Here is a 20804-nt window from a genome sequence, read left to right on the forward strand (position 1 = left end):
CTCGGTGTAGTGATACAGTCCTCCTCTTCCTCTGCTCTGATAAGCACTCACAGTAACCTGCTGAAGGTCACATAGCCAGTCCTACGGCCTCATCTCACCCAGTTCCCAGTCTGTTCCATTAAATCCCTTTTGTTACGGAGTCAGTCAGCATGATGCAGTGGTCATGCTAGTCTAACAGCTGGGTAAATACATTGTGTGTATGAGTGTATGTGTATGGGTGCGGGTGTGGGTCTGTGTGTGTGTGTGTATCTCCATTTTTGTGTCCATCCCTGTCTGAACAGTCTTTCAGATTATATGGGTTTATAGTTTTTGTTCACATGGCATTTTGTATCAGTTGCTATGATTAGAGGGGTGAACTGAAAGGGATATGACAGGAGTGAGCTCAGAGTGATCCTAAAGTGAGCTCAAGTGAACTCTGAGTGATCCTGGAAGGACCTTAGAGTGAGCCACTCTTCCACATTCCCTTCACTGGGGGGTGGTTGTGTGTGTGTGTGCGTGTGTGTGTGTGTGTGTGTGTGTGTGTGTGAGAGAGAGAGAGAGAGAGAGAGAGAGAGAGAGAGAGAGTGATACTCTTGCATTAGCTCAACTCATCTCCCTGTTGCTAAGAAACACAGGCAATTATAAGTGTATATTTGGTTAGATAGTAGTACTAGAGTAGAGTGTAATATAGCAGTGTGTTGTATGGTAATGTGTGGTACAGCTGTGTTGTATGGTAATGTGTGGTACAGCTGTGTGTTCTACAGTTATATGTGGTACAGCAGTGTTTGGTACAGTTGTGTGTTGTATGGTAATGTGTGTTACAGTTGTGTGTTGAACAGTTATATGTGGTACAGCAGTGTTTGGTACAGTTGTGTGTTGTATGGTAATGTGTGGTACAGTTGTGTGTTGTATGGTAATGTGTGGTACAGCTGTGTTGTATGGTAATGTTTGGTACAGTTGTGTGTTGTATGGTAATGTGTGGTACAGTTGTTGTTGTACAGTTATATGTGATACAGCAGTGTTTGTTACAGTTGTGTGTTGTATGGTAATGTGTGGTACAGCTGTGTTGTATGGTAATGTTTGTTACAGTTGTGTGTTATATGGTAATGTGTGGTACAGTTGTGTGTTGTATGGTAATGTGTGGTACAGTTGTGTGTTGAACAGTTATATGTGATACAGCAGTGTTTAGTACAGTTGTGTGTTGTATGGTAATGTGTGGTACAGTTGTGTGTTGTACGGTTATATGTGATACAGCAGTGTTTAGTACAGTTGTGTGTTGTATGGTAATGTGTGGTACAGCTGTGTTGTATGGTAATGTTTGTTACAGTTGTGTGTTATATGGTAATGTGTGGTACAGTTGTGTGTTGTATGGTAATGTGTGGTACAGTTGTGTGTTGTACGGTTATATGTGATACAGCAGTGTTTAGTACAGTTGTGTGTTGTATGGTAATGTGTGGTACAGTTGTGTGTTGTACGGTTATATGTGATACAGCAGTGTTTAGTACAGTTGTGTGTTGTATGGTAATGTGTGATACAGTTGTGTGTTGTACGGTTATATGTGATACAGCAGTGTTTAGTACAGTTGTGTGTTGTATGGTAATGTGTGGTACAGTTGTGTGTTGTACGGTTATACGTGATACAGCAGTGTTTAGTACAGTTGTGTGTTGTATGGTAATGTGTGATACAGTTGTGTGTTGTACGGTTATACGTGATACAGCAGTGTTTAGTACAGTTGTGTGTTGTATGGTAATGTGTGGTACAGTTGTGTGTTGTACGGTTATACGTGATACAGCAGTGTTTAGTACAGTTGTGTGTTGTATGGTAATGTGTGGTACAGTTGTGTGTTGTACGGTTATACGTGATACAGCAGTGTTTAGTACAGTTGTGTGTTATATGGTAATGTGTGGTACAGTTGTGTGTTGTACGGTTATACGTGATACAGCAGTGTTTAGTACAGTTGTGTGTTGTATGGTAATGTGTGGTACAGTTGTGTGTTGTACGGTTATATGTGATACAGCAGTGTTTAGTACAGTTGTGTGTTATATGGTAATGTGTGATACAGTTGTGTGTTGTACGGTTATATGTGATACAGCAGTGTTTAGTACAGTTGTGTGTTGTACGGTTATATGTGATACAGCAGTGTTTAGTACAGTTGTGTGTTGTATGGTAATGTGTGATACAGTTGTGTGTTGTACGGTTATATGTGATACAGCAGTGTTTAGTACAGTTGTGTGTTGTATGGTAATGTGTGGTACAGTTGTGTGTTGTACGGTTATATGTGATACAGCAGTGTTTAGTACAGTTGTGTGTTATATGGTAATGTGTGGTACAGTTGTGTGTTGTACGGTTATATGTGATACAGCAGTGTTTAGTACAGTTCTGTGTTGTATGGTAATGTGTGGTACAGTTGTGTGTTGTACGGTTATATGTGATACAGCAGTGTTTAGTACAGTTGTGTGTTGTATGGATATATGTGATACAGCAGTGTTGAGGTTACACTCGGATGTTTGGGGCGATGGTGCTCTTCTGTTTTGTTTTGGCTTTACGCGTCAGTAAAGGTGACAGTAACGTGAGGAACAAAGAGTAAACCAAAGAGGAAGGAAAGAGCCAGAGAACAAAGCCCACGGAAGAGCCACAGGGCACGACGGTAAAGAACAGGGCAGGAGGCGGCTGCTCAGAAGACAAATGGGTGAGAGTCACAGGACAGGTGTGGCTGATAAAATGGCTGGAATGTTTTACATTCCAATGTGAAGCCCTTTTTCAATACGTGGGAAAGGCTATATAAACGTTTATTATCTATATAAACGAAAAGTTTAGTATTGTTTCAGGGTTTGTTGAGAGCGAGCATGTATAGCCAACAAGCAGATCTTATTTCTTAAATGAAAGTAAATATATATATTACCATATCATCACATTCCAGCTTTCACTTATGTACTGTAAGTCTATCCAGTCCAAGTTTACATGATCTAACTGTTATCCCCCACTCCTACAATAAAGACTGCGCAATATGTTGAATATATCTACAAAGCATGAATGAATGAATGAATGAATGAATGAATGAATGAATGGCACTGTGACACTATGTAGCAGGCACCACACTAGTGATGCGCACCAGATATCACAATGTTGAGCCAGTACTGTGATACCACAACTCCAACAAACCTCCCTGTAGCCTGCACCCCTCTACACTAACAGTAAGTGAGTTTTTAAAAAACTGTTGCATATAGGGCTCAATTAAATAATAGCTATTGATAAATTAATGTAATGAATTGAATAGTCATTGAAAAAAATACAAACTGATAGTACCACTTCTCCCACCCACCCCCACGTGATGACATCATCCATCATGTATCTATGTAGACATGGTCATATGCCAGTTAGGTTGACGTTGCCCAACCCTACACCACACTTCACTGAGTGCGCCGAACCTTTTTACTGTTTTTTACCGAAGCAACGCAAACTAACTGCTCACACGTAGCCAACTCACAGTCAAGTGTCAAGAGGGGTCAAGAGGCGGGGCAGGGGGTAATGAACTCAGGTCAGGACTGACTACTTCCAATCATCATGCAGTGATCAGGTGAAGGTGGGATAAACATCAGAGACCTTCCATCTGCCCTACAGACGCTGAGCACACACACGCACCTCAGTTCAGCGTACATCACAGTTCAAGCTTTGTTAGTGTAATTCTTTGGTGGACAATGTAGACTTTATTACCATCATTCATAAACTGTCTTAAATGAAACTGGATCGGACCATCCATATGCGGGCCACGCTTCCTGTCGGAGAGGAAGCAATTTGTGGCTCACGGGCTCGCTGACTGCTTCTCTATCGAATTTCAGTGTTTGTTTAGCATTTGTCGGACCAAAGCAAACACAGGCATAACATACTGACCAGCCAACAATCAACACACACAACAATGCAGATGGTTTACAGACTGCAATTCTGTGCAGTTTTCTATTAGTGCGCACTTATCTGATGCCTATTATTTAGACAAAAATAATCAGGGAATATCAGATATGTATTAAATTACACAGAGCATATTTGCATACACAGTGCTGGTATTTGTGTCTGTGGTGTTACGTCATGAGATTGACCTCAATAAGCTTCAGAAATAGCTGCTTCATCTTGTTCTAACTCAGGTTCAAACATGTACGAGTCTTCCTCGCCTGTGTTTGCTTATGTAAATACTACAGAACTTGCGTTGGCAAAACATTAACCATCCCCAACGAAAGAGCTCTTTGAATTGTATTTTTTTCTTGTTTTGAGGAAATGAATGCTGACAAATCAGTGGGAATAAATCAGGATATTATCTGATTAGAATTTAGGGTGCCAAACAGTAATTAGTGGTGAAAAAACAGAAAGAATTCTTGAAACCACATATGTTGCTACAAAAACTCTTTGACAGATCTAGAAAATCAAATAGGTATCATTAAAACATGAAACCTGTTACTTTCTGCAGCTGTGAAAAAAATATTCCAGGCATTGGACTCTTGTATTACATGACAAAATATGGTGCTGAGTTTCAATTGTCAAGATCTTCTAGATGAAATTGTGACTGAGTAAGTATCACATTTCAGGTCCAAATCCTGCCAACACCCCAAATCCTGCAGGTTCTACAGGCTGTTATCAAGAACGCTGTCAGGTCTCTCTCACCCTCTTTTACCTTCTACTTCACCCTCTGACCATACGCTCCACCTTCTTCTCCACCCTCTGACCATACTCTCCACCTTCTACTCCACCCTCTGACCGCACGCAGCTCTCTCGCTGTCCCAGCTACTCAAACAAACCAGACTGAGCTTTCTCTTCATCCTCAGTGTTAATCAGGCCATTGTTTTTTCATTATAAGTGAAACTGATCACCTCAGCAGGTTGCTCAGGCTGCATAATGCCTTTTATAATACAATCTGCTGCATGAATAATCCACGAATAATCCAATTAAACAACATTTAACTCAGAACGATAGTCAACTAACTTTCAAAACAGCATGAACATTTTGGCTGAGACTGGGTTGTTTTTTGATTTTTGATTTGACCAAGAAAAATGCCTGAACATGACATGGAAGATAATCAAATGAAGCTTTATCTGAACCTTTCTGTACTCAGACACTGAACACAGAGACCAGCACAAACACAAGCGCTGAAACAGACCTAAAGCTGGACAGGCCAACAGAGACCACGGTGGAAAGCCACAACGTGGGTCTGATCTCATCACTACACCAGTTAATTTCACTCTGTGGGTCTGATCTCATCACTACACCAGTTAATTCCACTCGTTGGGTCTGATCTCATCACTACACCGGTTAAAACCACTCTGTGGGTCTGATCTCATCACTACACCAGTTAATTCCACTCTGTGGGTCTAATATCAACACACCAGTTAATTACACTCTGTGGGTCTGATCTTATCACAGCTACAGTTAATTCTTGTGTGATAAAGAGAGAATTTTGTTTGAAACCTAACCACGGTCCCTAATTAGCAGGAATTAATTCTTGTGTACTGCTCACCTTCCAGACCCAGCCTGGACTTCCCAGCACTGCCTAATGTGAGCATTCATTGATGCTGTGAACAATTTTCTCTGTGCTCATATTCATTAATGCCTGGCTCCTGCTAAATCAGGGCCTTTTGGGATATGGAGGCAATCAGAGCAGCTCTGCCTGGTTAGAGGGCTTCCTACCCTCACCTCAGGACACGTGGCAAGAGGAACCGCACAGGACACGGGCCCAAGGAAAGCGGCACACCCTCCACCTGCTCCAACTGTCTGTCCGCTCATTGGGTCCCAGCATCCTGGAGGATGCGTCCAGCAGCTGCGTGGTCCAGCCCACCTCCAGCAGCTGCGACTGTCCGTCAACTTCCACTTTCCCAGCCGACGCGACGTGCAAGGCAATGCATCGGGAGTGCGAACTGGAAACCATGGAAACAGAGGGCAGCTGAGCTGGGCTAAAGTATGTTTGCTCAGATGCTGCGGACACAAGCCAAACGTGTTCCTGTGTGGTGGAGCGTGCGTGCCCATGGAAGTGCTGGAGCTTTGGGGCTCCTTCCTGAAAGCTGTGCTGCACAAGAGATAAAGCCAACCAGGATGGAGCTCAACAAGGATGCAGGAAGCTGCATGCATCCTGCAAGCTCCTATACACTCTCATGCTAAGGCTCAATGTCAGAGCGGTCTGCCGAGACAGAGACAGGGAAGTTCAGGCTACGACCGGAGTCCAGGAGCAGGAGGAGCTGACATGGCATTTCAGATTGCAGCCTTGATCACTACATGTCACAGTAATTAAAATTGTTTAAAAAAATCAACAAAAGAACAACCATCTCTGGTGTCATTTTATCCTTTAGGAATGTGGGCTTTACATAACATTCCTTTGAAGTGTTTCTTATTAACTCTGATAAACACGGAAAGGTCTCTATTTCCCAAGGTGCTGATTAGGTTTCGCAGACACCAGATAAAAGAAAAGAGAGCGATCGACAGAGACCCCCCCTCTGCACCTCAGATCAGACATGGAGAGAGATAAGACGCTGGCCTGCTAAAGAGACATGGAGGGTACGCATGGTCCAGTAGAAAATTGGCCACTCCCACAGGGCTTAGCACATGGTCCAAGTTTACCTTTAGTAGGGGGTGACTGAACAGCTCAGCCAATCAGATCCCAGTACTTTTGTGTTATCATAATTAAAGATTTGATAAGGTCACATTCATTAAAGCAACAGAACAAAGGTCAAGAAAGTGAAACAGTAACATGAGAGTTAATTCTTCCACTGTAGATAATGTAAGAGCAAAACCTGCGGCTGTCCAATGACACATAGACTAACATTTTTCATTTCAGTTTCTGCGATGACTTCATTTTCAGTCTTCAAAGTCAGTATTCTGAGTTCAGCAATTTCATTGTGAATCACCTGCACTGAAAGGCAACAGCACTGCGCAGTTTCAGGTTTATCCTGCTCCGACATGCCTGCTCTAGGCCTGTAATTACCTCCTGAGCAGGGAAAGTATGATCCTTAAGACCCAAAGATCAAAAACCCTGCGGAAATAATCAGGGAAGACATAGGACCGCAGACCATTCCAGTGAGTGTTTCCTTGAATCAGACTAAGACAGTGTGCACTGATATCCACTAATCACAATCACTGCATTAAACTAACCACGTCTATCATTCCCCCATCACGGCTGAGTAGCTATCAGCTATCAGGGAGTTTCCCTAGACGCTGCCCTCTCTGGTCTCTAACGTTGTCCGATACGTCCGATTAAAGCCCTCGGCTCATTACGTCCTGCGAGCTGAGACAGCAGTGCGGGACTTCCCTGCATACAGGGAACTCCTTATTTAAGAAGCTTGTCTTCGTCATGGTCCGAGCTAGCGCATGTCTCCTCCTCCTCCTCCTCCTCCTCCACGTGTCTGTGTGTTACACCAGTAACGAAAACATCCACCTAACTGGGCTTTCTAAAAGATCTGGTCACTTATTTCTCCCTTGGTCTTTATTCCTTCTCTGTCCAGCATAGTGCAGTGAGGAGACACAGAGACGGTTCTCTCTCTGACACAGGAGCGGCCAAGCATCTAAATTAAGGCCCCACTTTGCGGCACAGTTCATTGGTACTAAAATGTTGCTAACTCATCACCCTGCGGTACACCCTGTTAGCACGCCCAGGCAGGTCCGGGAGACTGTGGCCCCAGTACTATTGATCACAACACGTTTAACTTGCCAACATCGTGGGAAGACCCATGCACACGCGCAAACACAGACCACACATGCACACATATGCACATAGGCACACACACACACCTACCCACCAACCCCTATACACATCAAAAACAAAACCAAAGGCAAACCCAGCAGTTCTGGGAGACACATGTGCAGACAGAGAATGTAAGTGCTGCTTAAATCAACAGCCTTGCAATGCTTTATAGCACTTTTATTAGCAGTCTCTAACAGGCCAACCGTATCATTACTTGACCCTGTTATGATGATGATGATGATGATGATGATGATGATGATGGTACAGCTGGAATTCCTGGCAGCTCCAGGACTGAACGCAGCAGAGTCAGACTCTTATGAGAAGTAGAAGGGCATTCTGTCACGCTGGCATACAGGCCGGTTTCACACACATTTTACGCACCTAAACGGTGAGCTACATAACGGTGCTTTCTTACACCGTTCAAACTTTGTACTTCAGATGACCCTGAGGCCTTCAGATTTTGTGCACCGAGTCACTGGGCTGCAACCGGCCAAAAACAGGAGCTTCTGTGACTGAGGTTGAGGACTCAGCACAGATCTGCTCATTTCTGTCTGTTACCTCCACCAACAGAACCTTTGATGGCTTGGCCGAACAGGACTTGTTCAGCTGATTTGCTAAGGAACACAATAACAGTTCAAAGCATTCATCTCGCAGTTAAAGAAGCCTTCTATAGCTCTACATAATGGCATGTAGAGGCCTGTATGCATGCTTGAAAAGAGACAGGTAAAAGAAATACAATTCTCTACCATTAAGACTAAGCAGCATAAAACACGCCCGTGTCCTTTACACTGTTCAGTTTAGAGTTAAAAAAAAGCTAACATGTCCTCGCGCTATAATCTCCGCTCCCCGCTGTCCTATTTGCACAAACGAGGAACAGAAAGTCAGCGCGAGGTTAATTATCAAGGCTTTACACGAGCACCGGTACTGAACATTCAGATAAGCACGAGACTGTTAAAACAGGCGGCCCTCGCTATCATCCTTCTCCAGACTCAGCGTTCCGCGTCGTTGGGTAATCGCCACATTCCCTCGCGCTCAACGCGAGCGCAGACCAATGGCATCCACCCCGCGATAGCTCGCGCCTCGTCAGCTGCTGCTGCGGATGACTCACGTTCTTCGCACTCAGCACTGCGAAGCTTTTTCTGCAGCTTCAATACAACGAATCTGTTTGTCCAAGGAACCCATTGTAGCTGAGACTTGCGTGTATTGTGTTGGCAATAAATGTTCTTAACGCTCAATTACCTCATCTACAAATGTTATTTATAACAAAGGGATTATTGTGGATTAACGAATTTAAGGCATTTTTAATCATATGTGGCGTTTATCATATGTAGCGTTTAATTGTTTACCGCGTGGATAAATGTTTCGTAAATGACTACAAAACGTATCTTTTGTTGGAAATGCTACATTGTTAGTTTTAAGCCGTATTGCTGGTTTTATGAATGCTGTACCCTTTTTGTGTTGTCCACAAAGGTGAGTCGCGTGCTCCCCTGCCTAGCCATGGCACAATGCGGAGTCCTTTTCACATCCGTATCGGATTTGCCCCAGACTTGGGTGATTATGAAAGGCATTACAGTACGTGCAAAGACGTTTATTTCGCGTGAAGACAAGAGTGCACGGCGACCCTTACCTTAGTGACAACATTCTGCACGAGCCCCGTTTGCAGTTCGTATTTCCACTGCGTGCACATACACCGCAAGGAAGCCGTGTCGTTGTGCATGCCATTGGTGGAAAAATAGGCGGCACGTGCGCTTTCGTTATTATTCGTAGCGTTAAATAACACGGAGGGCTCTGAGAAATCCGTGCTGTTTGTTGACGGCTGGACGCAGGTGTTGTTCGGCTGAGCCAGGAGGAAATTGTCAGAGAACTGGCTAAATCCAATGAACAACGCTGGGATCCATGTCAGGACGATCAGCTGCTTTTGGTATTTCCCGAACCCGCCGAGAAATGGTAAAACGCAGCCATCGATGCGCGAAAGCAAACTGGGCGACGCGGTTTCTGGGGTCACGAAGCCGTTCTCTGGCTGATGATCTTCGGTTTCCAGCTGAGACACGGCCATGGCCGTTCCACGTCCAGGAGAGCGCGTCGGTAGCCTCGCCGGTTCGCCAGTCCCGCAGTCCTCGCCACAATGCGTCAGAGCCTTTGCGCCCGAGATTGTTCACAGCCGTTTTTATATTAAAAGAAAGCCGATTGCACAGGGAGTGGTTTAAAGTATAATTAAGTGTTAACTCTTTTGCTCAAATATACCGGCTGCCTTAGCTCTCGTATACCTAGGGGGGAAAAACACCCTCACCACTACAACCAAAAGTGACTTTTACCGACACGACAGTGAAACGTGTCGGAAGGGAAGAGCGATACGCCAGCCTCTTTCTCCAGAGCCACAGGTAACACACCTGTCCAAACGTCCAGCTGAAGCAGTGGTCATAGTCCTTCAGTCCTTCGGAGAATGCAGACGCGCGTCATCCGGTTGGCACGCAGGTCCTTCACGCACTGTGGACTCATTTCGTTTTTGGTTCGCGCGGCCTCGCCGAGCGAGGGGTTCGAACAGGAGCACGGGCGCACTGGAAGGCGGAACCTCCGCCCTGCGCGCACTTGCGTGCATTGATTCAACACTGCGCGGTGCGGTACACAAGCGCCGACACGAGCGCCGACACGAGCGCCGTGCCTCGCAACAACAGTAGACCTCTTTGTGGATCGCAGCTGTTTGTCGACGTTTGTCAATCGGTCTTTACAAGCGCAATGTAGCTGTATGGGCTATAACGGTATAGAATGCAAAATAGGGCACCTTAAATCTGCTTTCCCCCCGCTGAAGTTTAATGTGAAGATTGGAGCTGGATATGAATAGACAACTTAAAATTAAGTTATTTTTGCTTAGGTTTTTAAAGACAACCTCAAACACACACACACACACACACACACACACACATTTATTTTTGAACATCTACTGCTCACTACTGGTCGTTTTGAGAAACGTCACAGACTATACTAAGAATAAAACATACTGAAAAAATATACTAGGGAGAATCATTAGAATTTTTTTTTAAATGTTATTTAATTTGTAGCAACAGAAGAACAATAGTAGTAACAATTAATGTAGTATTAGTAGAGTGGTAGTATTAGTAATAATAATCATTCTAACAACAACGCCATTTTCTATTATTATTGTTGTTGTTGTTGTTGTTGTTGTTTCTGTTAGCAGCAGTATAAACGCTACTTAACTATATCCCTTAAACAGGTCTGCCCTCTAGTGGTTCAGAAAAGCACTGATGTGCGCGTTTTACTTCTGCTTCAGATTTGTTTTTCACGTAGCAATTTGAAAACCGACAAAGTTGGGTTTTTTTTAACATAACCAAAGAGTCAAAAAACAAACAATGAAGATAAATAAGTAGTCAATACTGCTGCAATGTAGCTTGTATTATCATGGCAGTCTGTTGTTGATGGAGTTTTATGCGGTGCTAAACGTTTTTATGCAGATTAACAATATTATAATTAAAGTTTGTTTGTTGTTTTAGTGTCGGCACAGCTGGGTGCGTATATAAGCAAAACCACAGAGTACAAAAACATGGATAATACACAAACTAAGGTGTAGGACAACACAGTAGCTTCAAAACTTGTTAATCGTTAAGCGATTAGGATGCAGACATACCCACGGAAGAGAAAGCTGATATTAGCATGCACCAGTCCTCGTACTGCACCGAAAGCGACTTATTTCCTAAGAGAAATGTTCACTGACAGATGAGGAACAAAAACTACTCCTGACGTGTCCAGTTTGACTGTCAGCAGAGCCCGTGTCGTCTTCCGGAGGGGAGCGGCTGAAATATGCAGGGGGCTTTGAGGTGAAATGGTTAATGTGAAAGAATTGGTCACATTCATTCATCTGTGATGCCTTAGGCTGTCAGTGTTGCCTTGTCTGACATCAGTAGATAATGTCTGCAAACTTTACATGAATGCAGAATAATGCTAAAATAGGCAGCTGCTATGAAACGCCGAACTGTTTCAGCTGTCCGAGGAAATGACATTTAAAGGCTAAAAGTGAGGAATATGCGTGATTCTGTGGTGGTTACTGTTTCCGAGGACTCGTTGCAGTCGTGATGATTTTTGGTGCTGACATCAGCATATCTGGCATATCTTTCTTTCCTGGGTTGTTCTGCGTGTTCTGATGAACCTGTTCTTCACGGGATAAGTGTAGAAGGGTGGAGAGAACGTAAGCCTGCAGGGTTATGACACAGATTTATACCAAGTAGCCAGACACCGTGACTGCATTACAGACCGATAGCACTATCTGTCCCTGTTTCACCTTATATCACCCCTCCAGCCCTGTGCTCTGGCTGGCTGGGGGGCAGTAAAACATCGAAAACTTACTTAAATCGAAAAAAAAGTTCGTGTGTTTGTTGTATGCATGCATCTGGCTTGTTTGCAAAGTTTCAGACACTGATCCTTCTGTTTATTTACGTAACTACCTAATTCCCCAGCTAGCTTCATAATTACTGAGAGAATAACCAGCGCGTTTAACGGGCAGCCGCGTGTTTAGGTGTCCAGCCATGTTAGATGCGTACCCAGCCAACCGGCCGCACGTTAGCTAGTTATAGGGCTGGATAGGTGGATTACATTTCACGATGGTTATTTTGTCTATCATTTGCTAGGTGCTTTGTTGTAAATATCTTAGGTTAACAGTCAATAATGCCGAGGATTAGTTACAGTAATGATTTAATCTAGAGTGCTCCACAATGCCCAGGGGACAAAGAATTAGTATCTGCGAACAAGAGCTGCTATTAGCAACTCAAGCGGCGAGCATTAAAACAGAATAGAAACGAGGATCGACATCCCACAGGTACGGGTTTAGGTTTGCAGCTTCATTACTAGAGTGCGAGGAAAAATAGTAAATAGACATGCAAAAAGAAACATAACTGAGTATATGTGCAAGTGTAGTTAGCCTTATTTTCTTAGCTTGTTTTCTGGAGATTAACATTGGGGTCTTCTCTGAGTAACCTCTACAATGCTGAAATGCGCATAAAACTATATTAAGGGACTTCAAGTTTAATGTTTATGGTAAACTGGGGCTATCATTAAAAACAGGCGAAGTGCACAGTGTAGTAAAACTTTGGCACACTGCAAAAACTATCAACGTGACAGCACTAGGAGACGAGGCACTTGATTCTCTAAGCCACAGCCGCTCACTCGCGCCGTGGCCTTCTGAGCTCTGCAGGCGTTTCACGTGTCGTGCATGTCGCGGTCAGGTAACCAAGGTTCATATGATTTTGTTTATATTCTGAGCAATTTTTTAAATAATAGAATATGAACAAATAATAATACATAAAACAATCGAATAATTTATATTGCAAATTTTAAAAATACATATGGGTACATTTGTTGTTTTAAAACTTCCTGTTTCTTTCTGTTCTTTTATAATGGTATACCACATTAATCAAAGTGATCACTTTTGTGATGTATGGCATGTAGCTACCGACTTAAAATTATGGCTGAATACAACTAGAGCATTTGAGGATTAAGGGTCTTCTTGCTCAGGGGCCCAACAGCAGAAACCTTCTGATTACTAGTCAAGTACTGCGATGCCTCTGAATGGTATTACATGCACATGTACATAGAGCTCAGTGAGGACAGTGAAAAACATTTTTACCATTGCTAAGCTGTTTGTCTACAGTCTTTAAAAAACAGGGTAAGATGTATCAAATTGCATAAGCAAAAGAAACAACTATTAGATGTGGTGTAACACTGGTGTAATCTAATGAACAAAGCTCACAGGCTACTTTAAAGGACACCCGAAAGGCATTTGGTTGGGATGACATTACATTAATTATATTCATTTGGTTGGTTTTACATTACATTCACACACCTAGGCATTCTTTAATGATTGCGAGCATTTATGTTGTAAAATTTTGTATAGTTTTGTACAGTTTTGTACAGTGTCCTGCTTGGTCAGGTCAGGTGCTCTTAAAAAAATGACCTAAAACAGACTTTTGCACACAGGCATGAGCAGACCCGTAGGGTATTTTTATTTATTTATTTATTTTTGATCATGCTAAGGGCTGGATAGCCTGTTTATATACATAACATGCAAGGTATGTTATATACATAACATGCAAGGTTCAAGGTATGAACCCAAGGACCCAGGCTACAGTTCTTGTTTAAGTCAGCACGTTAGCTGGGAAGATAAGTTATGCACTCAAGGATCCAGACCTGTTTTGGGTTTGAGCCCAGTAGACAGCATGGGAGATGATGATGCATGATGGCCCCGTTCAGTGCCAAAATGATCAAGCAAAGGTGGTTTTCTCTGGGCAGTCCAGAAAGAAGGAGAGGTAATGAATTCATGGAGCACAATAAAGATGCAACTGCACTTAATAGACTCAGCTGGTGTAACGATGAACACGGCACATCTCAGATCTGACACTGAAGGAAGGGTGTAGCTGCCTGTTCTTCCTACCACGCTGTACTTTATTGATGTTTGGCATCAGAAAGTACACAACACATGGCAAGGTTATGCACAGAGCACCAAAGAGCACTTAATACTATTACTGCTATTAATCATCATCATCATCATCATTAGAATAATATATATTTTGTTGATTATAGAATGTTCTTAATGTAGTTATTTACAGAGTGTGGCATTTTAAGAGTCATTATTCATCAAAAGTTTTAATTGCTCTGGGCCTCAGGTGGGGGAGTGTAGCTGAAACCTGAGGTGTTTTGCAACAGTTGACAACACGCAACATGTCTGAGTGATGGACAGCAAGTGGCCGCGCCCTCTGGAGCCTCGCCAAGCGCAGCAGGCGAGCAGCGTGCACATTCTTGTCCCTGCTCGGCTGTCACCTGCCTCGCCGTGAATTTTGCGCTTTTAACGAAATTTTAAAGGCAGCGCTGATCAAGCACTGTGCCCGGAGGAGACCCTGCCGTGCAGGAACATCTGCGGGACTGTCAACTGACAGAGGAAAAGGCTCTCTGCTGGAGACAGCGGCGCTAGAAAAAGATATTTTGTTAACGGTGATGAGTATCTTTTATTACAGTGCCTCTCTGTGTGCGCTGCGTTATCTGGGATACAGTAATGTGTCGCACAGGCCTGCTGCTCTGTTCCGTTTGTGCAGTTTGCAGTGGAGGCCAGGGTGACAGCCGCTGACCTCCACAGGTGTGAGGTTGTGCAGGTGACACAGGGGAACAGTGACATAGCAGGAGACAGGTCTGTGGGGCAGACACTGAGATCAGAGGGTGCGTCCCACCTGCACAGGTGTGGTTTCAGTGGATAACAGACCATAGTAAGTGAATCATTCTCTGTCTGTGTGTGTGATAATATAATGATTCACATAGAACCTTAGACACACACACATCAGAGACTGTGTTCAAACAGATGAGGTCTGAGTGACCGCCTATTTGTTTATTTTTGAATGGTTTACAGGGTGACGTTACCATGATGCCTCAGCATGCTCTTCTGACTGTCTGCTCCCTACCGAATCCACCTTACTCAGATTACATCACACACACACACACACACACACACAGACACACACACACACCCCCATACAATGGCAGTGCTCCTGGCTCAGCAATAAACCATGTAAAACATCACATATACCTTATTGTTTTTCAGTCACGCTGATAGTAAAAGCACAGATAGTAAAAGGCTCAGCCAACAGCCATCTTGCTGCCAAAACAATAGCAAAAATGTAGTAATCGCTGTTAAATGCATGTGCCCGTGCTGTTATATGCATGTGATTAAAGAGAACTCAGTCAATCCAGGATGTGTGGTGAGAGCTTGATTAGTTACCCTAAAAAGTCTGCGTGTTTGGATTTCTGCACAAATGGCATAAATCTCATTTTCTTCTCAGGCAAAATAATAAGTAGAGACAGCCTTATTTGACATATAATGCACAGAACATTCTGTCCTTCCTTTCACATTAAATGATGTGCCACATCTTTAGTGAAGAAGTGATTTAAACAGTCAGTGCAAGTGCACAAATGTAGAATTCTTGCAGAAGAGGGTAAATGAAGCAGGAATGCTCTCGGAGTACGAACATGGTGCAGTGAGCCTGATACGAGATTTTTGATGACCATAGGAGCAAAGTTGTTGATGGCAATAAAAGTGGAGTGGATGAGAAATGGATTACTGGAGGCATGGGCTTCCACCAGGCCACAGTTAGGGGAGGAAGCATAACTGTGCTATTACTCTGACTAGGAGGAGTTCGGCACACCTCGGCGTCTGTGCAGGCCATGGAACAAGTCACACATCCCACGAACAGCAGCTGCCGACATGCAGATTTTCTGTACACTTGATAATGTCTGTATTCTTTACGAATGCCATAAGAAAAATACTGAACAAAAGCAGAATTCAGTGAAAAGTTATAGCATAGGAAACCGTTCTTCTAAAAGAAAAAAAGAAAGCCCATCTTAAATAGACTACGTCAAAGCGAACTGACATGTTGCCAGTTATAACTTTAATGACACTCATTATAGCTTTAATGACAAGTAGATTACAGGTGTAATTAATGCACAAGTCCAGTTAATCGCAGACTGTTCACAAACCCTTTGCGAATATCAGTGATCACGTTTACCTCAGCTGTGAAAGGTTCAGGACTTCTGAGGACAGAGAAATAGCCAAAAGGATAAACGGAGGCAGGGCAGAGCACGAGGCTGACACACCCCCGTCTACGCCCTGCTGGAGGAAAAGGGTGTGGCCTCAGCAGGTTCAGGCCACTGCTCTCTCTCACACACACACACACACACCACTCCTCACCCTCAGTGATACTGGCATCACCACAGAACCACCTCACCCTCATGCACACGCACACACACACACACACACCACTCCTCACCCTCAGTGATACTGGCATCACCACAGAACCACCTCACCCTCATGCACACGCACACACACACACACACACACACACACACACACACACACCACTCCTCACCCTCAGTGATACTGGCATCACCACAGAACCACCTCACCCTCATGCACACGCACACACACACACATACACCACTCCTCACCCTCAGTGATACTGGCATCACCACAGAACCACCTCACCCTCATGCACACGCACACACACACACACACACCACTCCTCACCCTCAGTGATACTGGCATCACCACAGAACCACCTCACCCTCATGCACACGCACACACACACACACACACCACTCCTCACCCTCAGTGATACTGGCATCACCACAGAACCACCTCACCCTCATGCACACGCACACACACACACATACACCACTCCTCACCCTCAGTGATACTGGCATCACCACAGAACCACCTCACCCTCATGCACACGCACACACACACACATACACCACTCCTCACCCTCAGTGATACTGGCATCACCACAGAACCACCTCACCCTCATGCACACGCACACACACACACATACACCACTCCTCACCCTCAGTGATACTGGCATCACCACAGAACCACCTCACCCTCATGCACACGCACACACACACACACACACCACTCCTCACCCTCAGTGATACTGGCATCACCACAGAACCACCTCACCCTCATGCACACGCACACACACACACACACACACACACACACCACTCCTCACCCTCAGTGATACTGGCATCACCACAGAACCACCTCACCCTCATGCACACGCACACACACACACACACACCACTCCTCACCCTCAGTGATACTGGCATCACCACAGAACCACCTCACCCTCATGCACACGCACACACACACACACACACACACACACACACACCACTCCTCACCCTCAGTGATACTGGCATCACCACAGAACCACCTCACCCTCATGCACACGCACACACACACACACACACCACTCCTCACCCTCACCCTGATACCGGCATTCACTACTGAACCTCCTGGTTCGTTCTAGAAACATTTCCCACCAGCAAAAGCAATCAATCACCCAGCAGGAAAACATGGGCTCATACACACATACTGCACAATAAAAAGCACTGTTGCTAAAACATCGAATTATATAGCATTATACATCACAATATATATAATACAAAGTATGAGAAAAGGAGAGTGTGCAAAAGACGTTTGAGAGAGCTGATGGAGATAATGAGCACTGTAGGCTTGCACTGAGAGAGAAGGAAATATCTGCTGTCCTGTTCAGGTGTCTTGTTCAGGTGAGAGTCGTGGTGGGAAAATGTGTCTGAGCATTTTTTTTTAAGTTTTTAAAGTTTTTTTACTTTGCAACAACAACAAAAAAGAGATAAATACATGGTAATGGAGGAGTTCAAAGTTCAGATGTGAACGGTACAAATTAAACACACACACCCACACATACACATGTGCACATACACACACCAGCAATGTGATTTCTCTGCTAGATATGAGTCAGGCCCTGATGTGCAAAACATGCAACAATGGAGCAAAAAGAATTGGGATCAGATTGGGGCAGAAATGAGAGTAGAAAAGGGGGTTGGGATATGGGCATGTAAAGACTGGGGCCAAGGTCTGTATGTGTAGATAGGGTTTGGGTATTAAAGGTTTGTGTGTGTAGATAGGGTTTGGGTATTAAAGGTCTGTATATGTAGATACAGTATTCTACAGTATTCTAGTTCATTGGTATGTTTAATTCTAACCTACTATACTGTACTTGGATATATTCTATGAGTAAATGACAAAGCACTTTTGTAAGTCGCTCTGGATATGAGCGTCTGCTAAATGCCATAAATGTAAATGTAAATGTAAATGTAGATAGGGTTTGGGTATGTAAAGGTCTGTAAGTGTAGATAGGGTTCGGGTATTAAAGGTCTGTATGTGTAGATAGGGTTTGGGTATTAAAGGTCTGTATGTGTAGATAGGGTTTGGGTACGTAAAGGTCTGTATGTGTAGATAGGGTTTGGGTATTAAAGGTCTGTATATGTGTAGATAGAGTTTGGGTATTAAAGGTCTGTATGTGTAAATAGGGTTTGGGTACGTAAAGGTCTGTATGTGTGTAGATAGGGTTTGGGTATTAAAGGTCTGTATGTGTAGATAGGGTTTGGGTATTAAAGGTCTGTATGTGTAGATAGGGTTTGGATATGTAAAGGTCTGTATGTGTAGATAGGGTTTGGGTATTAAAGGTCTGTATGTGTAGATAGGGTTTGGGTATTAAAGGTCTGTATATGTGTAGATAGGGTTTGGGTATGTAAAGGTCTGTATATGTGTAGATAGGGATGGGTATTAAAGGTCTGTATGTGTAGATAGGGTTTGGGTATGTAAAGGTCTGTATATGTGTAGATAGGGTTTGGGTATTAAAGGTCTGTATGTGTAGATAGGGTTTGAGTATGTAAAGGTCTGTATATGTGTAGATAGGGTTTGGGTATTAAAGGTCTGTATGTGTAGATAGGGTTTGGGTATTAAAGGTCTGTATGTGTGTAGATAGGGTTTGGGTATTAAAGGTCTGTATGTGTAGATAGGGTTTGGGTACGTAAAGGTCTGTATGTGTGTAGATAGGGTTTGGGTATTAAAGGTCTGTATGTGTAGATAGGGTTTGGGTATTAAAGGTCTGTATGTGTGTAGATAGGGTTTGGGTATTAAAGGTCTGTATGTGTAGATAGGGTTTGGGTACGTAAAGGTCTGTATGTGTGTAGATCGGGTTTGGGTATTAAAGGTCTGTATGTGTAGATAGGGTTTGGGGATTAAAGGTCTGTATGTGTAGATAGGGTTTGGATATGTAAAGATCTGTATGTGTAGATAGGGTTTGGATATGTAAAGATCTGTATGTGTAGATAGGGTTTGGGTGTTAAAGGTCTGTATGTGTAGATAGGGTTTGGGTGTTAAAGGTCTGTATGTGTAGATAGGGTTTGGGGATTAAAGGTCTGCATGTGTAGATAGGGTTTGGATATGTAAAGATCTGTATGTGTAGATAGGGTTTGGGTGTTAAAGGTCTGTATGTGTAGATAGGGTTTGGGCACGTAAAGCAACCATATTTGCTGGGGAGGCCAGAATAGATTTTACGGGTTGTGAGAGTTGCATAGTGCGTAAAAAAACAGACGTAGTGACACTAAACATGCATTAACCGTGTCAGTCGGGCTGAAGGCGGCCTTATTCAGCAGGCCAGTTTGGGTTTACGTTTGAAGCTTGGAGGGGGGTGGGGCTGGGACACCAGACCTCACTGTTCAGCCTCCTGGAGGGGTCTTAATTCAGCCACACACAGATGAGTGGAGGTGCCAACCTGATGACCCCTGACCCCTGAGAAGAGCTCAAGAAGCTGTGCTTGCTGGAGTGGAGAGTGTGCAGGGCCCTTTACATCTTTTCCTGAGTATAAGTAAGATTACGTGCATTTTGTTTCTCAGGGGACAATGTTAGTCCTACTTACAAAAGGAAAAGTTGTTGGGGGAAAAATCTTAGATTAACTGTGATAGTAACTGAAGAACTGACAGGGATCACACTTGTGGTTTATTAAGGAGTGGCAACAAAACAGCTTTTAGGGCTTTCAGATGCCACCCAGACTTATTAACACATTCTTTCTGTCTCATAAAAGTGCCAGTAGAATAACTGATTATGATACCAGAATATGTGTTGGGTCCAAGGACACATGCACCCAGCTGCAGGTGTGCTGTGCACACAGAGGGGCCTCGTTTTGCTGCTGTTGGCTTACTCCAATTTTGCAGTTGTTTCTAAGACAATACAAAATGGAGAAACTATTTGAGAAGCATAACAACTCTCTGCAAAGTCAAGACATTCCAGGGATGGGTGTTGGCTTGCTGTTGAAACACACACACACACACACACAGTCTGTCTCTCTGACTCATACAGGGTGTGTCCCCTACCCTTTCACTCTCTACCATCCCCATTTATCTTTTTTTTTTCACACACATCTGATGATTAGTAGACGTGACTCTGTCTGCTGTCAGCACTTGGCAACACTAAATAAACCTGCCGATCCAGTGTTCATCTGTTCCAATTTTCATCTTGCAATGTCCCCAATTTTACCCAAACTCACCTGCATATTCTGTGTAATACGAAGGACAACACATTACGCACTTCCTGTAGAACGAATAATCTCGGGGGGGTTAGGAAAATCAGCCAAAGTGAATTTCACGAGAAAGCGTGAGAATTTCTTTAGTTTAAGCCTCACGCCCACTGACACAGAGCAGAGCCGCCCCGCCCCATAAGAGATCCTCC

At 43.8% G+C, this 20804-nt stretch overlaps 1 protein-coding gene across 3 annotated transcripts in view; it reads right to left on the bottom strand.

The window, feature by feature from the left end:
• slc22a23 (solute carrier family 22 member 23) overlaps nucleotides 1-10332 on the bottom strand; it is a 39948-nt gene extending 29616 nt beyond the window's left edge. For 2 of the 3 annotated variants that reach the window (XM_035519729.1, XM_035519727.1), the window contains exon 1: nucleotides 9324-10332. In XM_035519729.1, coding sequence (XP_035375622.1) covers nucleotides 9324-9752 — 429 coding nt within the window. In that variant the 5' untranslated portion in view covers nucleotides 9753-10332. The remainder of the gene's footprint in view (nucleotides 1-9323) is intronic. The other variant, XM_035519728.1, reaches the window with a different exon arrangement.
• Nucleotides 10333-20804: the final 10472 nt, after the last annotated feature.

The sequence above is a fragment of the Electrophorus electricus genome, chromosome 19 (genome assembly GCF_013358815.1).
Source record: "Electrophorus electricus isolate fEleEle1 chromosome 19, fEleEle1.pri, whole genome shotgun sequence".
Taxonomy (NCBI): Eukaryota; Metazoa; Chordata; class Actinopteri; order Gymnotiformes; family Gymnotidae; genus Electrophorus; species Electrophorus electricus.